This window comes from Salvelinus fontinalis, chromosome 17 (genome assembly GCF_029448725.1).
Source record: "Salvelinus fontinalis isolate EN_2023a chromosome 17, ASM2944872v1, whole genome shotgun sequence".
Lineage (NCBI taxonomy): Eukaryota > Metazoa > Chordata > Actinopteri > Salmoniformes > Salmonidae > Salvelinus > Salvelinus fontinalis.
In genome coordinates, this window is record NC_074681.1 from 44,088,794 (window position 1) to 44,104,961 (window position 16,168).

Genomic DNA, 16,168 nt, shown 5'->3' on the forward strand with positions numbered 1-16,168 from the left:
CAAGCAAGCGCCTTACGATGAGCCAGTTTGAAAAGAGTCTAGTTGTCTTGCGTTGTTCGTGGACCACTTAGTGAATCTCGGCTCATACTTGACTCCTTGTTGTAAATAATACAACGTTTGTCATTGTTGTTACAGTATATAACAATGCATCACATTAATTGTATCTGTCCCTATTGAAATAGATAACGATGAATCCAAAAAATGATCCATGGTCTGTTTGTCCTCTGCTTCAGGCTTGGACACATGCCGGTATTCTACTGAAGCACAAACACAGCCTATTAGTGGGCTGTGCCTCCGTCTCTGATGTCATAGCTCAGGTAAGAATCAGTTATCAATGGGTCTATTCATGAATTGCATTTAATATACATATTGTTATGGTGATTCAGGAGGGAGCAAAGCAATCTAGTAGCATTTGTTTTTACTATTTGCACTTGCTTGACTCTGTGTGCCTCAAGTATACAAATCCTTCTTTTATCATGGCAACTTAAACATGAAGGACTTATGTTAGCAGATCCTTCTACTTGAGATGGCTGTGAGAAGTTGCACGGTGATCAAAAGTGAATGTGTCGTTCTGCTTCTCTGGTTAGGACATGTCGACATGTCCGCCTTTCTCTTTGTCTCCCTCACACACCCACATTTGATCTGCCGCTTCTTTCTGCACTTCCTGCCATCCTCCCTCTCTCTCTCTCTCTATCCATCTCTCCCTCCAGATTGTCTTTGTGGCCATCTTGCTTCAAAGTCATTTGGAGTGTCTGGAGCCTATGTTGATCCCTATCCTGTCCCTCTACATGGGGGCCCTGGTGCGCTTCACTATTGTAGGACTGGGCTACTACCGCAACGTCCACGACAACATCCCAGAGTCCAGCGGGCCTGAAGTGGGGGTAGGTTATCTCAGGTCAGATGTAGTCAGGAGATTAACTTTGTATTTCTACAGTGGTCTGTTTGGATGTTAGAAATGCTTTGTGTCGAACATATATGATTATCCGTTATGTGGAATGGTGAATTGTGTCAACTCTATGTATTGCATTTCAATCTAAAACATTCGGAACGTTTCACTTCACTGAACACACCCCAGGTGTCGAAGTTAACAGTGTGGAGCTTCTATATAAATGAACTACCTAAATCTTTACAGTAAGTCACATTGCATGTCAATGCTCTATGGGTGTGATTGAAGGCAGTGACACATTATAAACAGCGGGTCATTCAGTTCATTGACTGTTGGTTCATCAGTGATATAATTAGTAGAATATCCAATTCATTTCAATATGACTTTTATAATCCCCAAGGTAAATTAAAAAATGGAAGGATAGAATAGAATAGTAAAAAATGCCATCCTGCTCCTCTCCTCACTACTTAACTTCCCCTCACAGTCCCTTCAGTTTCCCTGAAGTCTCGTTAGTTTGGCTGCTCATCCTACCTTAATTATCCCTCACCCATCATAGCCCTGCCATTCCCAACCAATCAGAGCGCTTGGAAATGCGCATCTGGACACTGCACCCGCCCACTCAGGTCAGAGTGTTATCGTTGTCCGAAGGGAGAATACGCATGTTTCTGAAGTCTTTAAAATGTCGACAGTAACACGAATGTCTGAATGATGTGCGTGTATCTAAATAACCACAACAATAAGATTCCAAGTCATTCGGATTACCAAAATCGTATAAACATCTTCAAAGGAAACAGCTCAGAGGGCCCTCATCTCCTTCCTTTAGGCTGTCTCGTTGTTGTTGGTAATCAAGCCTACTGTTGTGTCGTCTGCAAACTTGATGACTGAGTTGAAGGCGTGCATGGCCAGGCAGTCATGGGTGAACAGGGAGTACAGGAGGGGGCTGAGCACACATCCTTGTGGGGCCCCAGTGTTGAGGATCAGTGAAGTTTGGGGCGGCCCGTCAGGAATTCCAGGACCCAATTGCACAGGGCGGGGTTGAGACCCAGGGCATCGAGCTTGATGATGGTCTTGGAGGGTACTATGGTGTTGTATGCTGAGCTATAGTCAATGAACAGCATTCTTATATAGGTATTCCTCTTGTCCAGATGGGATAGGGCAGTGTGCAGTGTTATGACGATTTTATCGTCTGTGGACCTATTGGCGCAGTAAGCAAGTTGAAGTGGGTCTAGGGTGACAGGTAAGGTGGAGGTGATATGATCCTTGACTAGTCTCTCAAAGCACTTCATGATGACAGAAGTAACTGCTACGGGGCGATAGTCATTTAGTTCAGTTACCTTTGCCTTCTTGGGTACAGGAACAATGGTGGCCATCTTGAAGGATGTGGGGACAACAGACTGGGATAGGGAGATATTGAATATGTCTGTAAACACACCAGCCAGCTGGTCTGTGCATGCTCTGAGGACGCGGCTAGGGATGATGTCTGGGCCAGCAGCCTTGCGAGGGTTAACACGTTTAAATATCTTACTCACGTTGGCCACGGAGAAGGAGAGCCCACAGTCCTTGGTAGCGGGCCGCGTCGGTGCCACTGTATTGTCCTCAAAGCAGACAAGAAAGTGTTTAGTTTGTTTGGAAGTAAGACGTCGGTGTCCGTGATATGGCTGGTTTTCCTTTTGTAGTCTTTGTCTGTAGATCCTGCCACATACAGTGGTTGCTCCACTAAAAGTTTTGCGATTATGCTGCGGGACTTAGAGGTAATTTGTGGCTTAGTACGGTACCCTGCGTCACCACTTCATTGCTCCAGACCAGAGCAAGGGGGAGTTAGAACACTGAATATGCTTTTGGGTCCTACTGTGTCTCTAATTGACAATGAATGGGCGACATAAACCTAAATAGAAACTGATAATTATGCATTACTTCAGTATTACTTACTAAAACCGTTGTTACACTAAGATTCTTATTATTTTATTTTGTTAGGATTATTTTGCTCTTATTGTAGTACTGTAGGCCACTTCCGACCGGTAACGTTGTACAGTGCCTGAGTGTCGCAACGGTCTAAGACACTGCATAGCAGTGCAAGCTGTGTTGCTACAGATGCTGGTGCGATACCTGTGCTGGCCTTGACTGGGAGATCCATGAGATGACTGTAGGTTTTTGGTTTCTTTCCATCTAAAAACAGAAATAAATAATTCTAAATAACAAACAGGCTTTATTTACAAATTAGTAACAATGTCTCACCCTGTGTTCAAGAATGTATTTTTCTCACTGATTTTACATGAAATCATCTCCAAAATTAACCCTGTTATTAGCAGAACAATATATATTGGTCATATTGTTCATGGCGCACAATGAGATTGCTTTGCAGTTCTCCAGCTGTATCCACTGAAAGCAGGCAAGGTTCAAGGCACCAGGGCAGGGGGCACGGGATGGGCCGCAGATCTGCGCACAAAAGACCGACCTAGCCCATGGGGAAGGGAGGAGGAGGAGGGGGGGGGGGGGGGGGTGGATTCCCTCCCCGCCACACTGGCAACACTTTAAGGGGCATTGCACTAATAATGGCACTGACTAGGGAAACGTTCCCGCTGTTCTGTTCTTAGTGCCAGTCTGCACGTTCAAACTAAAACAATGTAACTAACAATGGCATCTTTATGCTTTCGTTAATAAAATATTCATAACAATACTCAATGTTTATTTAGTTATGGATAACGAATTACTATGGGAATAAATATCACTGAATTACATAAATATCCTCCAATCCTCTAAATGTAATTATTAGCAGGGGGTCACGTCATATTTTTCGATATACTGTAGGCGACATGAGTCTCAATAGTGTTGAGTAATGTGATGTTAAAAGTGGTGTAGGTTTTATTTATTTAAAGAGCATAAGTTATAAGCAATAGCCTACGACTATTTTAGCACCGTTTCCCGTGCTCTGAGACAAGCATGGGGACTGGTCTCGATAAATCAATGAGATTTTTATTTTCACTGAATCTCTGTTTGGGTATTGGTTAGACTAGAATTAGAAAATTAGGGTGTAGAAATGTTATGCTCTTAGTGTAACCTTTATTTAACTAGGAGTCAGTTAAGAACACATTCGTATTTACAAGGACAGCCTAACCCAGAGGGTTTTTCGTTTTTTTCTTGGAATAGAAACCCCATAATGTTAAGCAACATTTCTTAACTTCTTGAGGATAGGATGCAGAGTTTTCACTTAGGGAAAAATAGCATGCGCAATTTCAACTTCGTGCTACTCATCCCCAGAATATAAGATATGCATATAATTAGTAGATTTGGATAGAAAACACTCTGAAGTTTCTAAAACTGTTTGAATCATATCTGTAAGTATAACAGAACTTATATAGCAGTCAAAACCCTGAGGACTAACTTTTTTATTGTTACGTTCCTCTATGTTCAATGGATTGTTTTGGGCAAACCAGAATTCTAATCAGTAAATGCGCAGTTTCTACTGCTTCCACTGGATGTCGCCATTGTATGGAAAATGGTTAAGGTTTTTTCTTTGTGAGGTGAAAAAGATATTGAACCGGAAGTGGAGGGACGTCGTTTGTTTATGTTTGAGATTTGGGCAAGAAATGAAATGTTCCGTGAGTTTGTTGATATCCTGTATTGAAAACAGATTGACCGGTCTTCAATTTGATCGATTATTAACGTTTACAAATACCTTAAGCTGTATTACAAAAGTACTTTGAAATGTTTTGGCAAAGTTTAGAGGTAATTTTTTTTAGATATTGTGTCATGATTTTGTTCAAATTGAACGCTGTTTTTCCTGGTACAACGGCGCCAAATAAATGGACAATTTGGATATATATGGATGGAATTAATCGAACAAAAGGACCATTTGTGATGTTTATGGGACATATTGGAGTGCCAACAAAAGAATCTCGTCAAAGGTAATGCATGTTTTATATTTTATATTAGCGTTTTGAGTAGCGCTAGCATGTAGCATGTAGCGCTAGCAATAGGCTACACTCTCTTGTTTACATTGGGCTATCATCAGATAATAGCATCTTATGCTTTCGCCGAAAAGCCTTTTTGAAATCTGACATGTTGGCTGGATTCACAACGAGTGTAGCTTTAATTTGATATCTTATATGTGTGATTTAATAAAGTTTAATTTTATATAATTTTTTTGAATTTGGCGCTCTACATTTTGACATGCCTGTTGGGACGCAAGCGTCCCATCTATCCCAGAGAGGTTAAAATCAGTCCCATATACTATGTTCTTACAAAAACAGGTTTTAAATTCTCTCGTATTGCCACTATTGAAGGCTATCAAATGCTTCTCAAAGATGCCCTCTGGTGGTCAAACTTGCACTAACTAGCATTAATGGTACCAGTGGTTCACACTTAAATAACGTGCCATAGAATTCTGCGGCACCATGCAAGCTGCGCCGCAGAACGCTGCAACTTTCAAAGGACGAACCACTGTACGTCTCTTGTCTAAGCTGTTGAATTGTGACTCCACTTTGTCTCTATACTGACATTTCGCTTGTTTGCTTGCCTTGAGGAGAGAATAACTACACTTTTTGTATTCGGACATATTCCCAGTCACCTTTCCATGGTTAAATGCGGTGGTTCGTGCTTTCAGTTTTGCGCAAATGCCGCCATCTATCCACGGTTTCTGGTTAGGGTAGGTTTTAATAGTCACAGTAGGTACAACATCTCCTATGCACTTACTTATAAACTCACTCACCGAATCAGCGTATACGTCGATATTATTCTCTACCCAGAACATGTCCCAGTCCATGTGATCAAAACAATCTTGAACCGTGGATTCCGATTGGTCAGACCAGCATTGAATAGTCCTAAGCACGGGTACATCTTGTTTGAGTTTCTGCCTTTCGGAAGAGAGGAGCAAAATAGAGTCGCGGTCAGATTTGCCAAAACGAGAGCAGGGGAGGGCCTTGTATGCATCGCGGAAGATAGAGCAGTAGTGATCCGGAGTTTTTCCAGAGCGAGTACTACAGTCAGTATGCTGATTGAATTTAGGTAGCCTTATTCTTAAATTTGCTTTGTTAAAATCCCCAGCTATAATAAATGTAGCCTCAGGATATATGGTTTCCAGTTTGCATTAAGTCCATTGAAGTTCATAGAGGGCCGTCGTGTTATCGGCTTGAGGGTGGATATACATGGCTGTGACTAAAACAGAGGAGAATTCCCTTGGGAGATAATACAGTCGGCATTTGATTTTGAGGAATTCTAGGTCAGGTGAACAAAAGGACTTGAGTTCCTGTATGTTGTTACAATTACACCATGAGTCGTTAATCATGAAACATACAACCCTGCCCTTCTTCCCGGAGAGATATTTATTCCTGTCATCGCGACGGTATCGCGACTGTACCGACTCTGACAGCATATCCAGAGAGAGCCATGTTTCCGTGAAAAAGAGTATGTTTCAATGTCACGTTCCTGACCTATTTATGTTAGTTGTTATGTGTGTTAGTTGGTCAGGACGTGAGGTTGGGTGGGCATTCTATGTTTTCTGTTTCTGTGTTGGTTTTGGGTTACCTGGTATGGCTCTTAATTAGAGGCAGGTGTTTGGCGTTCCTCTAATTAAGAGTCATATTTAGGTAGGCGTTGTCACAGTGTTCGTTGTGGGTGATTGTCTCCTGTGTCAGTATGTATGTTCGTGCCACACGGGACTGTAGCGTTTGTTTGTTTCGTTTCGTTTCGATGTCGTCTGTTTCCTGTACGTGAGTTTATGTTTAGTTATGTAAGTTTATGTTCAGGTTTCGTCAACGTCGTTTTCTTGTTTTGTAGTTTTGAAAGTGTTTTGTTTCGTTTCGTGTTGCCATCGTATTTAAAATAAAGATGGCTTATTTCCCAAATGCTGCGTTTTGGTCTGAAGATCCTTCTCTCCTCACCTCATCCTCGGATGAGGAGAGCACCAGCCGTTACAGAATCACCCACCTAGAAATACAAACATAGACAAACCCACCCAACTCACGCCCTGACCAACTAAAATGAATACAAAACAAAGGAAAACAGGTCAGGAACGTGACAGAACCCCCCCCTTAAGGTGCGAACTCCGGGCGCACCAGCACAAAGTCTAGGGGAGGGTCTGGGTGGGCGTCTGTCCACGGTGGCGGCTCTGGCGGTGGACGAGGTCCCCACCCCACCATAATCAATCCCCGCTTCTTTATCCCCCTCCCAATGACCACCCTCCCACTAACCCCACCTAAATGAAGGGGCAGCACCGGGATAAGGGGCAGCACCGGGACAAGGGGCAGCACCGGGACAAGGGGCAGCACCGGGACAAGGGGCAGCACCGGGACAAGGGGCAGCACCGGGACAAGGGGCAGCACCGGGACAAGGGGCAGCACCGGGACAAGGGGCAGCACCGGGATAAGGGGCGGCAGGTCCTGGCTGAGGGACTCCGGCAGGTCCGGGCTGAGTGGCAGCTCCGGACTGTAGGGCAGCTCCGGACTGTAGGGCAGCTCCGGACTGTAGGGCAGCTCCGGACTGTAGGGCAGCTCCGGACTGTAGGGCAGCTCCTGACTGGCGGGCAGCTCCTGACTGGCGGGCGTCTCTGGCAGCTCCTGACTGGCGGGCGTCTCTGGCAGCTCCTGACTGGCGGGCGTCTCTGGCAGCTCCTGACTGGCGGGCGTCTCTGGCAGCTCCTGACTGGCGGGCGTCTCTGGCAGCTCCTGACTGGCGGGCGTCTCTGGCAGCTCCTGACTGGCGGGCGTCTCTGGCAGCTCCTGACTGGCGGGCGTCTCTGGCAGCTCCTGACTGGCGGGCGTCTCTGGCAGCTCCTGACTGACGGACGGCTCTAGCGGCTCCTGACTGACGGACGGCTCTACTGGCTCGGGACAGACGGGCGGCTCTAATGGCTCGTGGCAGACGGCTGACTCAGATGGCGCTGGGCAGACAGATGGCTCAGACGGCGCTGGGCAGACAGATGGCTCAGACGGCGCTGGGCAGACAGATGGCTCAGACGGCGCTGGGCAGACAGATGGCTCAGACGGCGCTGGGCAGACAGATGGCTCAGACGGCGCTGGGCAGACAGATGGCTCAGACGGCGCTGGGCAGACAGATGGCTCAGACGGAGCTGGGCAGACGGGCCGTTCAGGCACCGCTGGGCAGACGGCAGACTCTGGCCGGCTGAGACGCACTATAGGCCTGGTGCGTGGTACCGGAACTGGAGGTACCGGGCTGAGGGCACGCACCTCAGGGCGAGTGCGGGGAACAGGAACAGGGCACACTGGACTCTCGTGGCGTTTCGGGCTTCCAGCCACGTCTCCAGAGCCCTGTTCCTCTTCCACGTACTCTCCCTATGGTGCGTGTCTCCAGCCCGGTGCCTCCAGTTCCGGCACCACGCACCAAGCCTCCTGTGCATCTCCAGAGCCCTGGACGCACTGTTCCTCCTCCATGCACTCTCCCTGTAGTGCGTGTATCTAGCCCGGTGCCTCCAGTTCCGGCCCCACGCACTAAGCTACCAGTGCGTCTCCAGAGCCCTGTACAAACTGTATCTTCTCCCCCTACTAATCCTGATGTGCTTGTCCTCAGCCCGGCGTCACCAGTGCCGGTACCACGCATCAGTTATCGAGTGGGCTTTGAGAATACAGTGTGCCCTGTCCCTGCTCCCCGCACTAGTAGGAAGGTGCTTATCCTTAGCCCGGTGCCTCCAGTTCCGGCACCACGCACCAGGTCTACAGTGCACCGTATCCGGCCAGAGCCATCCGTCTCCCCAGCGCCATCTGAGCCATCCGTCTCCCCAGCGCCATCTGAGCCATCCGTCTCCCCAGCGCCATCTGAGCCATCCGTCTCCCCAGCGCCGTCTGAGCCATCCGTCTGCCAGGAGCCTGCAAAGCCGCCCGTCTGCCATGAGCCTGCAAAGCCGCCCGTCTGCCATGAGCCTACAGAGCCGTCAGCCAGACAGGAGGCGCTAGAGCCGTCAGCCAGACAGGAGCCGCTAGAGCCGTCAGCCAGACAGGATCCGCCAGAGCCGCCAACCAGACAGGATCTGCCAGAGCCGCCAACCAGACAGGATCTGCCAGAGCCGCCAACCAGACAGGATCTGCCAGAGCCGCCAGAGAGCCATGAGCAGCCAGAGCCGTCAGAGAGCCATGAGCAGCCAGAGCCGTCAGAGAGCCATGAGCAGCCAGAGCCGTCAGAGAGCCATGAGCAGCCAGAGCCGTCAGAGCGCCATGAGCAGCCAGAGCCGTCAGAGCGCCATGAGCAGCCAGAGCCGTCAGAGCGCCATGAGCAGCCAGAGCCGTCAGAGCGCCATGAGCAGCCAGAGCCGTCAGAGCGCCATGAGCGTCGAGAGCCGTCAGAGCGCCATGAGCGTCGAGAGCCGTCAGAGCGCCATGAGCGTCGAGAGCCGTCAGCCTGCCATGAGCGTCGAGAGCCGTCAGCCTGCCATGAGCGTCGAGAGCCGTCAGCCTGCCATGAGCGTCGAGAGCCGTCAGCCTGCCATGAGCGTCGAGAGCCGTCAGCCTGCCATGAGCGTCGAGAGCCGTCAGCCTGCCATGAGCGTCGAGAGCCGTCAGCCAGCCATGAGCGTCGAGATTCGTCAGTCAGCCATGAGCTGCCCTTCAGCCTGAAAAGGCTAGATACCCAGAACTGCCCATCAGTCCAGAGCTGTCTCTCTGTCCGGAGCTGCCTGTCAGTCCGGAGTTGCCCCTCTATCCTGATCTCCCTCTCTATCTTCATCTACCTCTATATTCTTATCTATCCCTCTGTCTTGATTTATCTCTCTGTCCCGGTGTTGTCCTTATTAGGTATGTTATTAAGAGGATTTTGTGGGGGAAAAAAGAGGGTGGACATTCTTGGAGGGAGGAAGCTAGGATGGATTATTGTGGGTGGGAACCGCGCCCGGAGCCTGAGCCACCACCGTGGTTAGATGCCCACCCAGACCCTCCCCTAGACTTTGTGCTGGTGCGTCCGGAGTTCGCACCTTGTGGGGGGGGTAATGTCACGTTCCTGACCTATTTATGTTAGTTGTTATGTGTGTTAGTTGGTCAGGACGTGAGGTTGGGTGGGCATTCTATGTTTTCTGTTTCTGTGTTGGTTTTGGGTTACCTGGTATGGCTCTTAATTAGAGGCAGGTGTTTGGCGTTCCTCTAATTAAGAGTCATATTTAGGTAGGCGTTGTCACAGTGTTCGTTGTGGGTGATTGTCTCCTGTGTCAGTATGTATGTTCGTGCCACACGGGACTGTAGCGTTTGTTTGTTTCGTTTCGTTTCGATGTCGTCTGTTTCCTGTACGTGAGTTTATGTTTAGTTATGTAAGTTTATGTTCAGGTTTCGTCAACGTCGTTTTCTTGTTTTGTAGTTTTGAAAGTGTTTTGTTTCGTTTCGTGTTGCCATCGTATTTAAAATAAAGATGGCTTATTTCCCAAATGCTGCGTTTTGGTCTGAAGATCCTTCTCTCCTCACCTCATCCGAGGATGAGGAGAGCACCAGCCGTTACATTCAATCCCTGATGTCTCTATGGAAAGCAACCCTTTCCCTAATTTCGTCTACCTTGTTATCGAGAGACTGGACATTATCAAGTAATATACTTGGAAGCGGTGGGTGGTGTGCCCACCTCGGAAGTCTGACCAGAAGACCGCCCTGTCTACCTCTTCTCCGGCGGCGTTGTTTTTGGGTGGTTTGGACAAAGGATCTGCTTCGGGAAAGTCATACTCCTGGTCATAGTGCTGGTCAGTTGACGCCGCTCTGATATCCAATAGCTCTTCCCGGCTGTGTGTAATAACACTTAAGATTTTCTGGGCTAACAATGTAAGAAATAATACATAAAAAAACGAATTGCTGCAAAGTTTCCTAAGGACGAGAAGCGAGGCAGCGCTCTCTGTCGGCACTTATCTTAAACAACAAGAGATACTGTATACCTGTTAGATAGTACTGCACTGTTGGAGCTAGAAACACAAGCATTTCGTTACACCTGCAATAACATCTGCTAAACACGGGTATGTGACAAATAAAGGGTACCAGTAACTTGGCTATATAGACAGGGTACCAGAGATAGAACTTTAGTTACAATATAATATGACTTAATATTCCACCATATGATGGAACTTTAGTTACAATAGAATATAACTTTATTGTCCTCCATGAAATGGACATTTAGTTATAATGGAATTACATTATTGCACAGTTGCATTTGGGAATGCTCATCACTTTCTCCCATGCCTCCCTCCCTCTTTCCCTATCGCCCGCAGGGGGACGCTACCATCAAGAAGATGCTGAGTTTCTGGTGGCCCTTGGCCCTGATCCTGGCCATGCAGAGAATCAGCAGGCCTATCGTCAACCTCTTTGTCTCCCGGGACCTCAAGGGAAGCTCGGCTGCCACCGAGGCAAGTGTCCTACCGACCTCATATGAGGATTTTAAGCACACAACACACTTTTCCAGTCTAGCAAGAAGGTGATATTCTGAACAATGTAGTACTGTTCCCCCCACCCCAGAAAGCTTTTTGTTTTGATATGGTCCAGTACATAGTAAAAGTATAATAATCCATGTACAAATATCATAGTGAATTCATGATGTGAATGAACAAGCATTTTCATACTTTGTAATATTTCTAGATATAGTTACTATCAGTTTAATGACAATTTACCCAAAATATTTCAACTTCTTTATTACTTTACCCAAACTATTATGACATTAGTGATCGTCAAAATGTGTGAAATTTGCAAACGTCTAAATCAACATTTTGGCCATTTCAAATTGTTTTGTTCGGATGCTGCGCCTTCTTCAGCACACTGTCTGTGTGGGTGGACCATTTTGGTTTGTCCGTGATGTGCACACTGAGGAACTTTCCACCTTCTCTACTGCTGTCTCGTCGATGTGGATAGAGGGGTGCTCCCTCTGCTGTTTCCTGAAGTCCACGATCATCTCCTTTGTTTTGTTGACGTTGAGTGAGAGGTTGTTTTCCTGACACCGCACTCCGAGGGCCCTCACCTCCTCCCTATAGGCTGTCTCGTTGTTGTTGGTAATCAAGCCCACTACTGTTGTGTCATCTGTAAACTTGATGATTGAGTTGGTGGCGTGCATGGCCACGCAGTCATGGGTGAACAGGGAGTACAGGAGGGGGCTGAGCACGCACGCTTGTGGGGCCCCAGTGTTGAGGATCAGCGAAGTGGAGATGTTGTTTTCTACCTTCACCACCTGGAGGCAGCCTGTCAGGAAGTCCTGGACCCAATTGCACAGGGCGGGATTAAGACCCAGGGCCGCAAGCTTAATGTTGAGCTTGGAGGGTACTATGGTGTTGAATGCTGAGCTATAGTCAATTAACAGCATTCTTACATAGGTATTCCTCTTGTCCAGATGGGATAGGGCCGTGTGCAGTGTGATGGCGATTGTCTGTGGACCTATGGGGGGCGGGGGCTAATTGTAAAACGTTTTACTTCCGCACAAAATTACATCTTTACTTATTTTTCTGTAGGTCAAGTTCTTTATCGTACAGCTATAAAAGTTACAGTATATTTAGAACCGCCTGCTCAATAGGAATCCAGCAATGTCTGTGTCATGTCTATGTCGCAAGCTGCTTTTCTAAGGTCCGCCCCTTTGACGTGGCAAAGAGATGAAAAAATGGATTGTAATGACGCAGCCAGCCACTGGTTGGAGCCAGAGACACTTTTTTTTGTGTTCTGACTTATAAAAGGGTGGGAAATCAATAAAATAAGTAATGTAAACATTATTAGTAATTACCTATAAATCTAGTGCTCCTAAAAGGTTTAAAGCATATGATTGGTGTTAGCAGGAGTGAATTTCCAACATTGTTAAATCCATGCGAGAAAGTTTGCAAGGGTGGAGAATTGGCATGCAACCAAACAAAGCTAATTCCGAACACCTTATCCCCTTACCCAGACTCGAAATTGAGTTTAGGTGCATCCTGTTGCCATTTATCATACTTGACATGTTTCTACAACTTGATTGGAGTCCACCTGTGGAAAATGTAATTGATTGCACATGATTTGGAAAGGCACACACCTGTCTATGTAAGGTCCCAGAGTTGACAATGCATGTCAGAGCAAAAACAAAACCATGAGGTCGAAGGAATTGTCCGTAGACCTCCGAGACAGGATTGTGTCAAGGCACGGATGTTATGGAAGGGTACCAAAATATTTCTGCAGCACTGAAGGTCCCCAAAGAACACAGTGGCCTCCATCATTCTTAAATGGCTAAACTGAGCAATCGGGGGAGAAGGGCCTTGGTCAGGCAGGTGACCAAGAACCTGATGGTCACTCTGACAGAGCTACAGGGTTTCTCTGTGGAGATGGGAGAACGTTCCAGAAGAACAACCATCTGATGCTATGACACACCGCCCCAGACCATGACGGACCCTCCACCTCCAAATCGACCCCGCTCCAGAGTACAGGCCTCGGTGTAACGCTCATTCCTTCGATGATAAACGCGAATCCGACCATCACCCCTGGTGAGACAAAACCGCGACTCATCAGTGAAGAGCACTTTTTGCCAGTCCTGTCTAGTCCAGCGACGGTGGGTTTGTGCCCATAGGTGACATTGTTGTCGATGATGTCTGATGAGGACCTGCCTTACAACAGGCCTACAAGCCCTCAGTCCAGCCTCTCTCAGCCTATTGCGGACAGTCTGAGCACTGATGGAGGGATTGTGCGTTCCTGGTGTAACTCGGGCAGTTGTTATTGCCATCCTGTACCTGTCCCGCAGGTGTGAAGTTCGGATGTACCGATCCTGTGCAGGTGTTGTTACACGTGGTCTGCCACTACGAGGACGATCAGCTGTCCGTCCTGTGTCCCTGTAGTGCTGTCTTAGGCGTCTCACGTGTAACACAAACATTGCAGTACGAACATTGCAATCTATTGCCCTGGCCACATCTTCAGTCCTCATGCCTCCTTGCAGCATGCATAAGGCATGTTCACGCAGATGAGCAGGGACCCTGGGCATCTTTCTTTTGGTGTTTTTCAGAGTCAGTAGAAAGGCCTCTTTAGTGTCCTAAGTTTTCATAACTGTGACCTTAATTGCCTACCATATGTAAGCTATTAGTGTCTTAACAACCGTTCTACAGGTGCATGTTCATTAATTGTTTATGGTTCATTGAACAGGCATGTTCACCCAACTTACTGTGGGAAGCTTGTGGAAGGCTACCCTAAACGTTTGACCCAAGATAAACAATTTAAAGGCTACGCTACCAAATACTAATTGAGTGTAGAGTCCCGTTGAGTGCTGCCGTTCTGGCAGCTTTATGGGCCTTGCACAGCTGGTGAGCAATCAGCCCATGATTATTCACCAGCTCCCAATCAGCCCCATTTAGTCCTGGCCGGAGAGCCCTTCGTCCAGCAGATGGAGCCATCGCCTCATGATGTATACTCCGTCTGTCACCAGGCCTCAACGAGTCTCCCCCTGGTGGCTGACCTGCTGTACGCCACAATGTAAACTTCTGACCCACTGGGAATGTGATGAAATAAATAAAAGCTGAAATAAATAATTCTCTCTACTATTATTCTGACATTTCACATTCTTGAAATAAAGTGGTGATCTTAACGTTTTACTAGGATTAAATGTCAGGAATTGTGAAAAACTGAGTTTAAATGTAGTTGGCTAAGGTGTAGGTAATATTCTGACTTCAACTGTATATACAGTGGGGCAAAAAAGTATTTAGTCAGCCACCAATTGTGCAAGTTCTCCCACTTAAAAAGATGAGAGAGGCCTGTAATTTTCATCATAGGTACACTTCAACTATGACAGACAAAATGAGAAAAAAAATTCCAGAAAATCACATTGTAGGATTTTTAATGAATGAATTTGCAAATTATGGTGGAAAATAAGTATTTGGTCACCTACAAACAAGCAAGATTTCTGGCTCTCACAGACCTGTAACTTCTTCTTTAAGAGGCTCCTCTGTCCTCCACTCGTTACCTGTATTAATGGCACCTGTTTGAACTTGTTATCAGTATAAAAGACACCTGTCCACAACCTCAAATAGTCACACTCCAAACTCCACTATGGCCAAGACCAATGAGCTGTCAAAGGACACCAGAAAAAAGTCTTTGCTCACTGTGCGTGCAGATGCACTCACACCTGCCTGCTGCCATTCCTGAGCAAGCTCTGTACTGGTGGTTCCCCGATCCCACGGCTGAATCAACTTTAGGAGATGGTCCTGGCGCTTGCTGGACTTTCTTGGGCGCCCTGAAGCCTTCTTCACAACAATTGAACCGCTCTCCTTGAAGTTCTTGATGATCCGATAAATGGTTGATTTAGGTGCAATCTTACTGGCAGCAATATCCTTGCCTGTGAAGTCCTTTTTGTGCAAAGCAATGATGACGGCACGTGTTTCCTTGCAGGTAACCACGGTTGACAGAGGAAGAACAATGATTCCATGCAACGCCCTCCTTTTGAAACTTCTAGTCTGTTATTCGAACTCAATCAGCATGACAGAGTGATCTCCAACCTTGTCCTCGTCAACACTCACACCTGTGTTAACCTGTCTAGGATGAGGGTGCCGCTAGCGGCACTCCACCCCCACTGAAAAACCAGTGCCGCGAAATTCAAATTTTTTTTTTTTTAAATATTTAACTTTCACACATTAAAGTCCAATACAGCTAATGAAAGACACAGATCTTGTGAATCCAGCCAACATGTCTGATTTTTAAAATGTTTTACAGGGAAGACACAATATGTAAAGATGTACATCTATTACCTAAAAACACATTAGCATAATCCACCATCTTTTATTTGTCCACCAACACCAGTAGCTATCACCAATTCGGCTAAACTAAGATATTTATAGCCCCTAACCAAGAAACAAACTCATCAGATGACAGTCTGATAACATATTTATGGTATGGGATAGGTTTTGTTAGAAAAAAGTGCATATTTCAGGTAGATGGCATAGGTTACAATTGCACCCACCGTCACAAATGGACTAGAAAAACTACATTGAGCAACGTGTTTACTTACTAATCATCAAACATTTCGTAAAAATACACAGCATACACTAATCGAAAGACACAGATCCTGTGAATACAGACAATATTTCAGATTTTCTAAGTGTCTTACAGCGAAAACACAATAAATCGTTATATTAGCATAGCACATAGCACATAGCAGCCCAGCATTGATTCTAGCCAAAGTGAGCGATAAAAGTCAACATCGCCAAAATATATTAATTTTTTCACTAACCTTCTCAGAATTCTTCAGATGACACTCCTGTAACATCATATTACACAATCCATATAGAGTTTGATCGAAAATGTTTATATTTAGCCACCAAACTCATGGTTAGACAATGTGAAATGTAGCCCAGCTGGTGAGAAAATGTCCGTGCGCCACTTAGAC

The 16,168-nt window shown here is 46.6% G+C and overlaps 1 protein-coding gene across 1 annotated transcript in view; it reads left to right on the forward strand.

Moving 5' to 3' along the window:
- Positions 1–16,168, forward strand: part of ankhb (ANKH inorganic pyrophosphate transport regulator b) — a 76,060-nt gene that overhangs the window by 44,425 nt on the left and 15,467 nt on the right. The window contains exons 4-6 of the mRNA XM_055867567.1: positions 234–317; positions 711–881; positions 11,070–11,204. Of these exons, the coding sequence (XP_055723542.1) occupies positions 234–317; positions 711–881; positions 11,070–11,204 (390 nt within the window). The remainder of the gene's footprint in view (positions 1–233; positions 318–710; positions 882–11,069; positions 11,205–16,168) is intronic.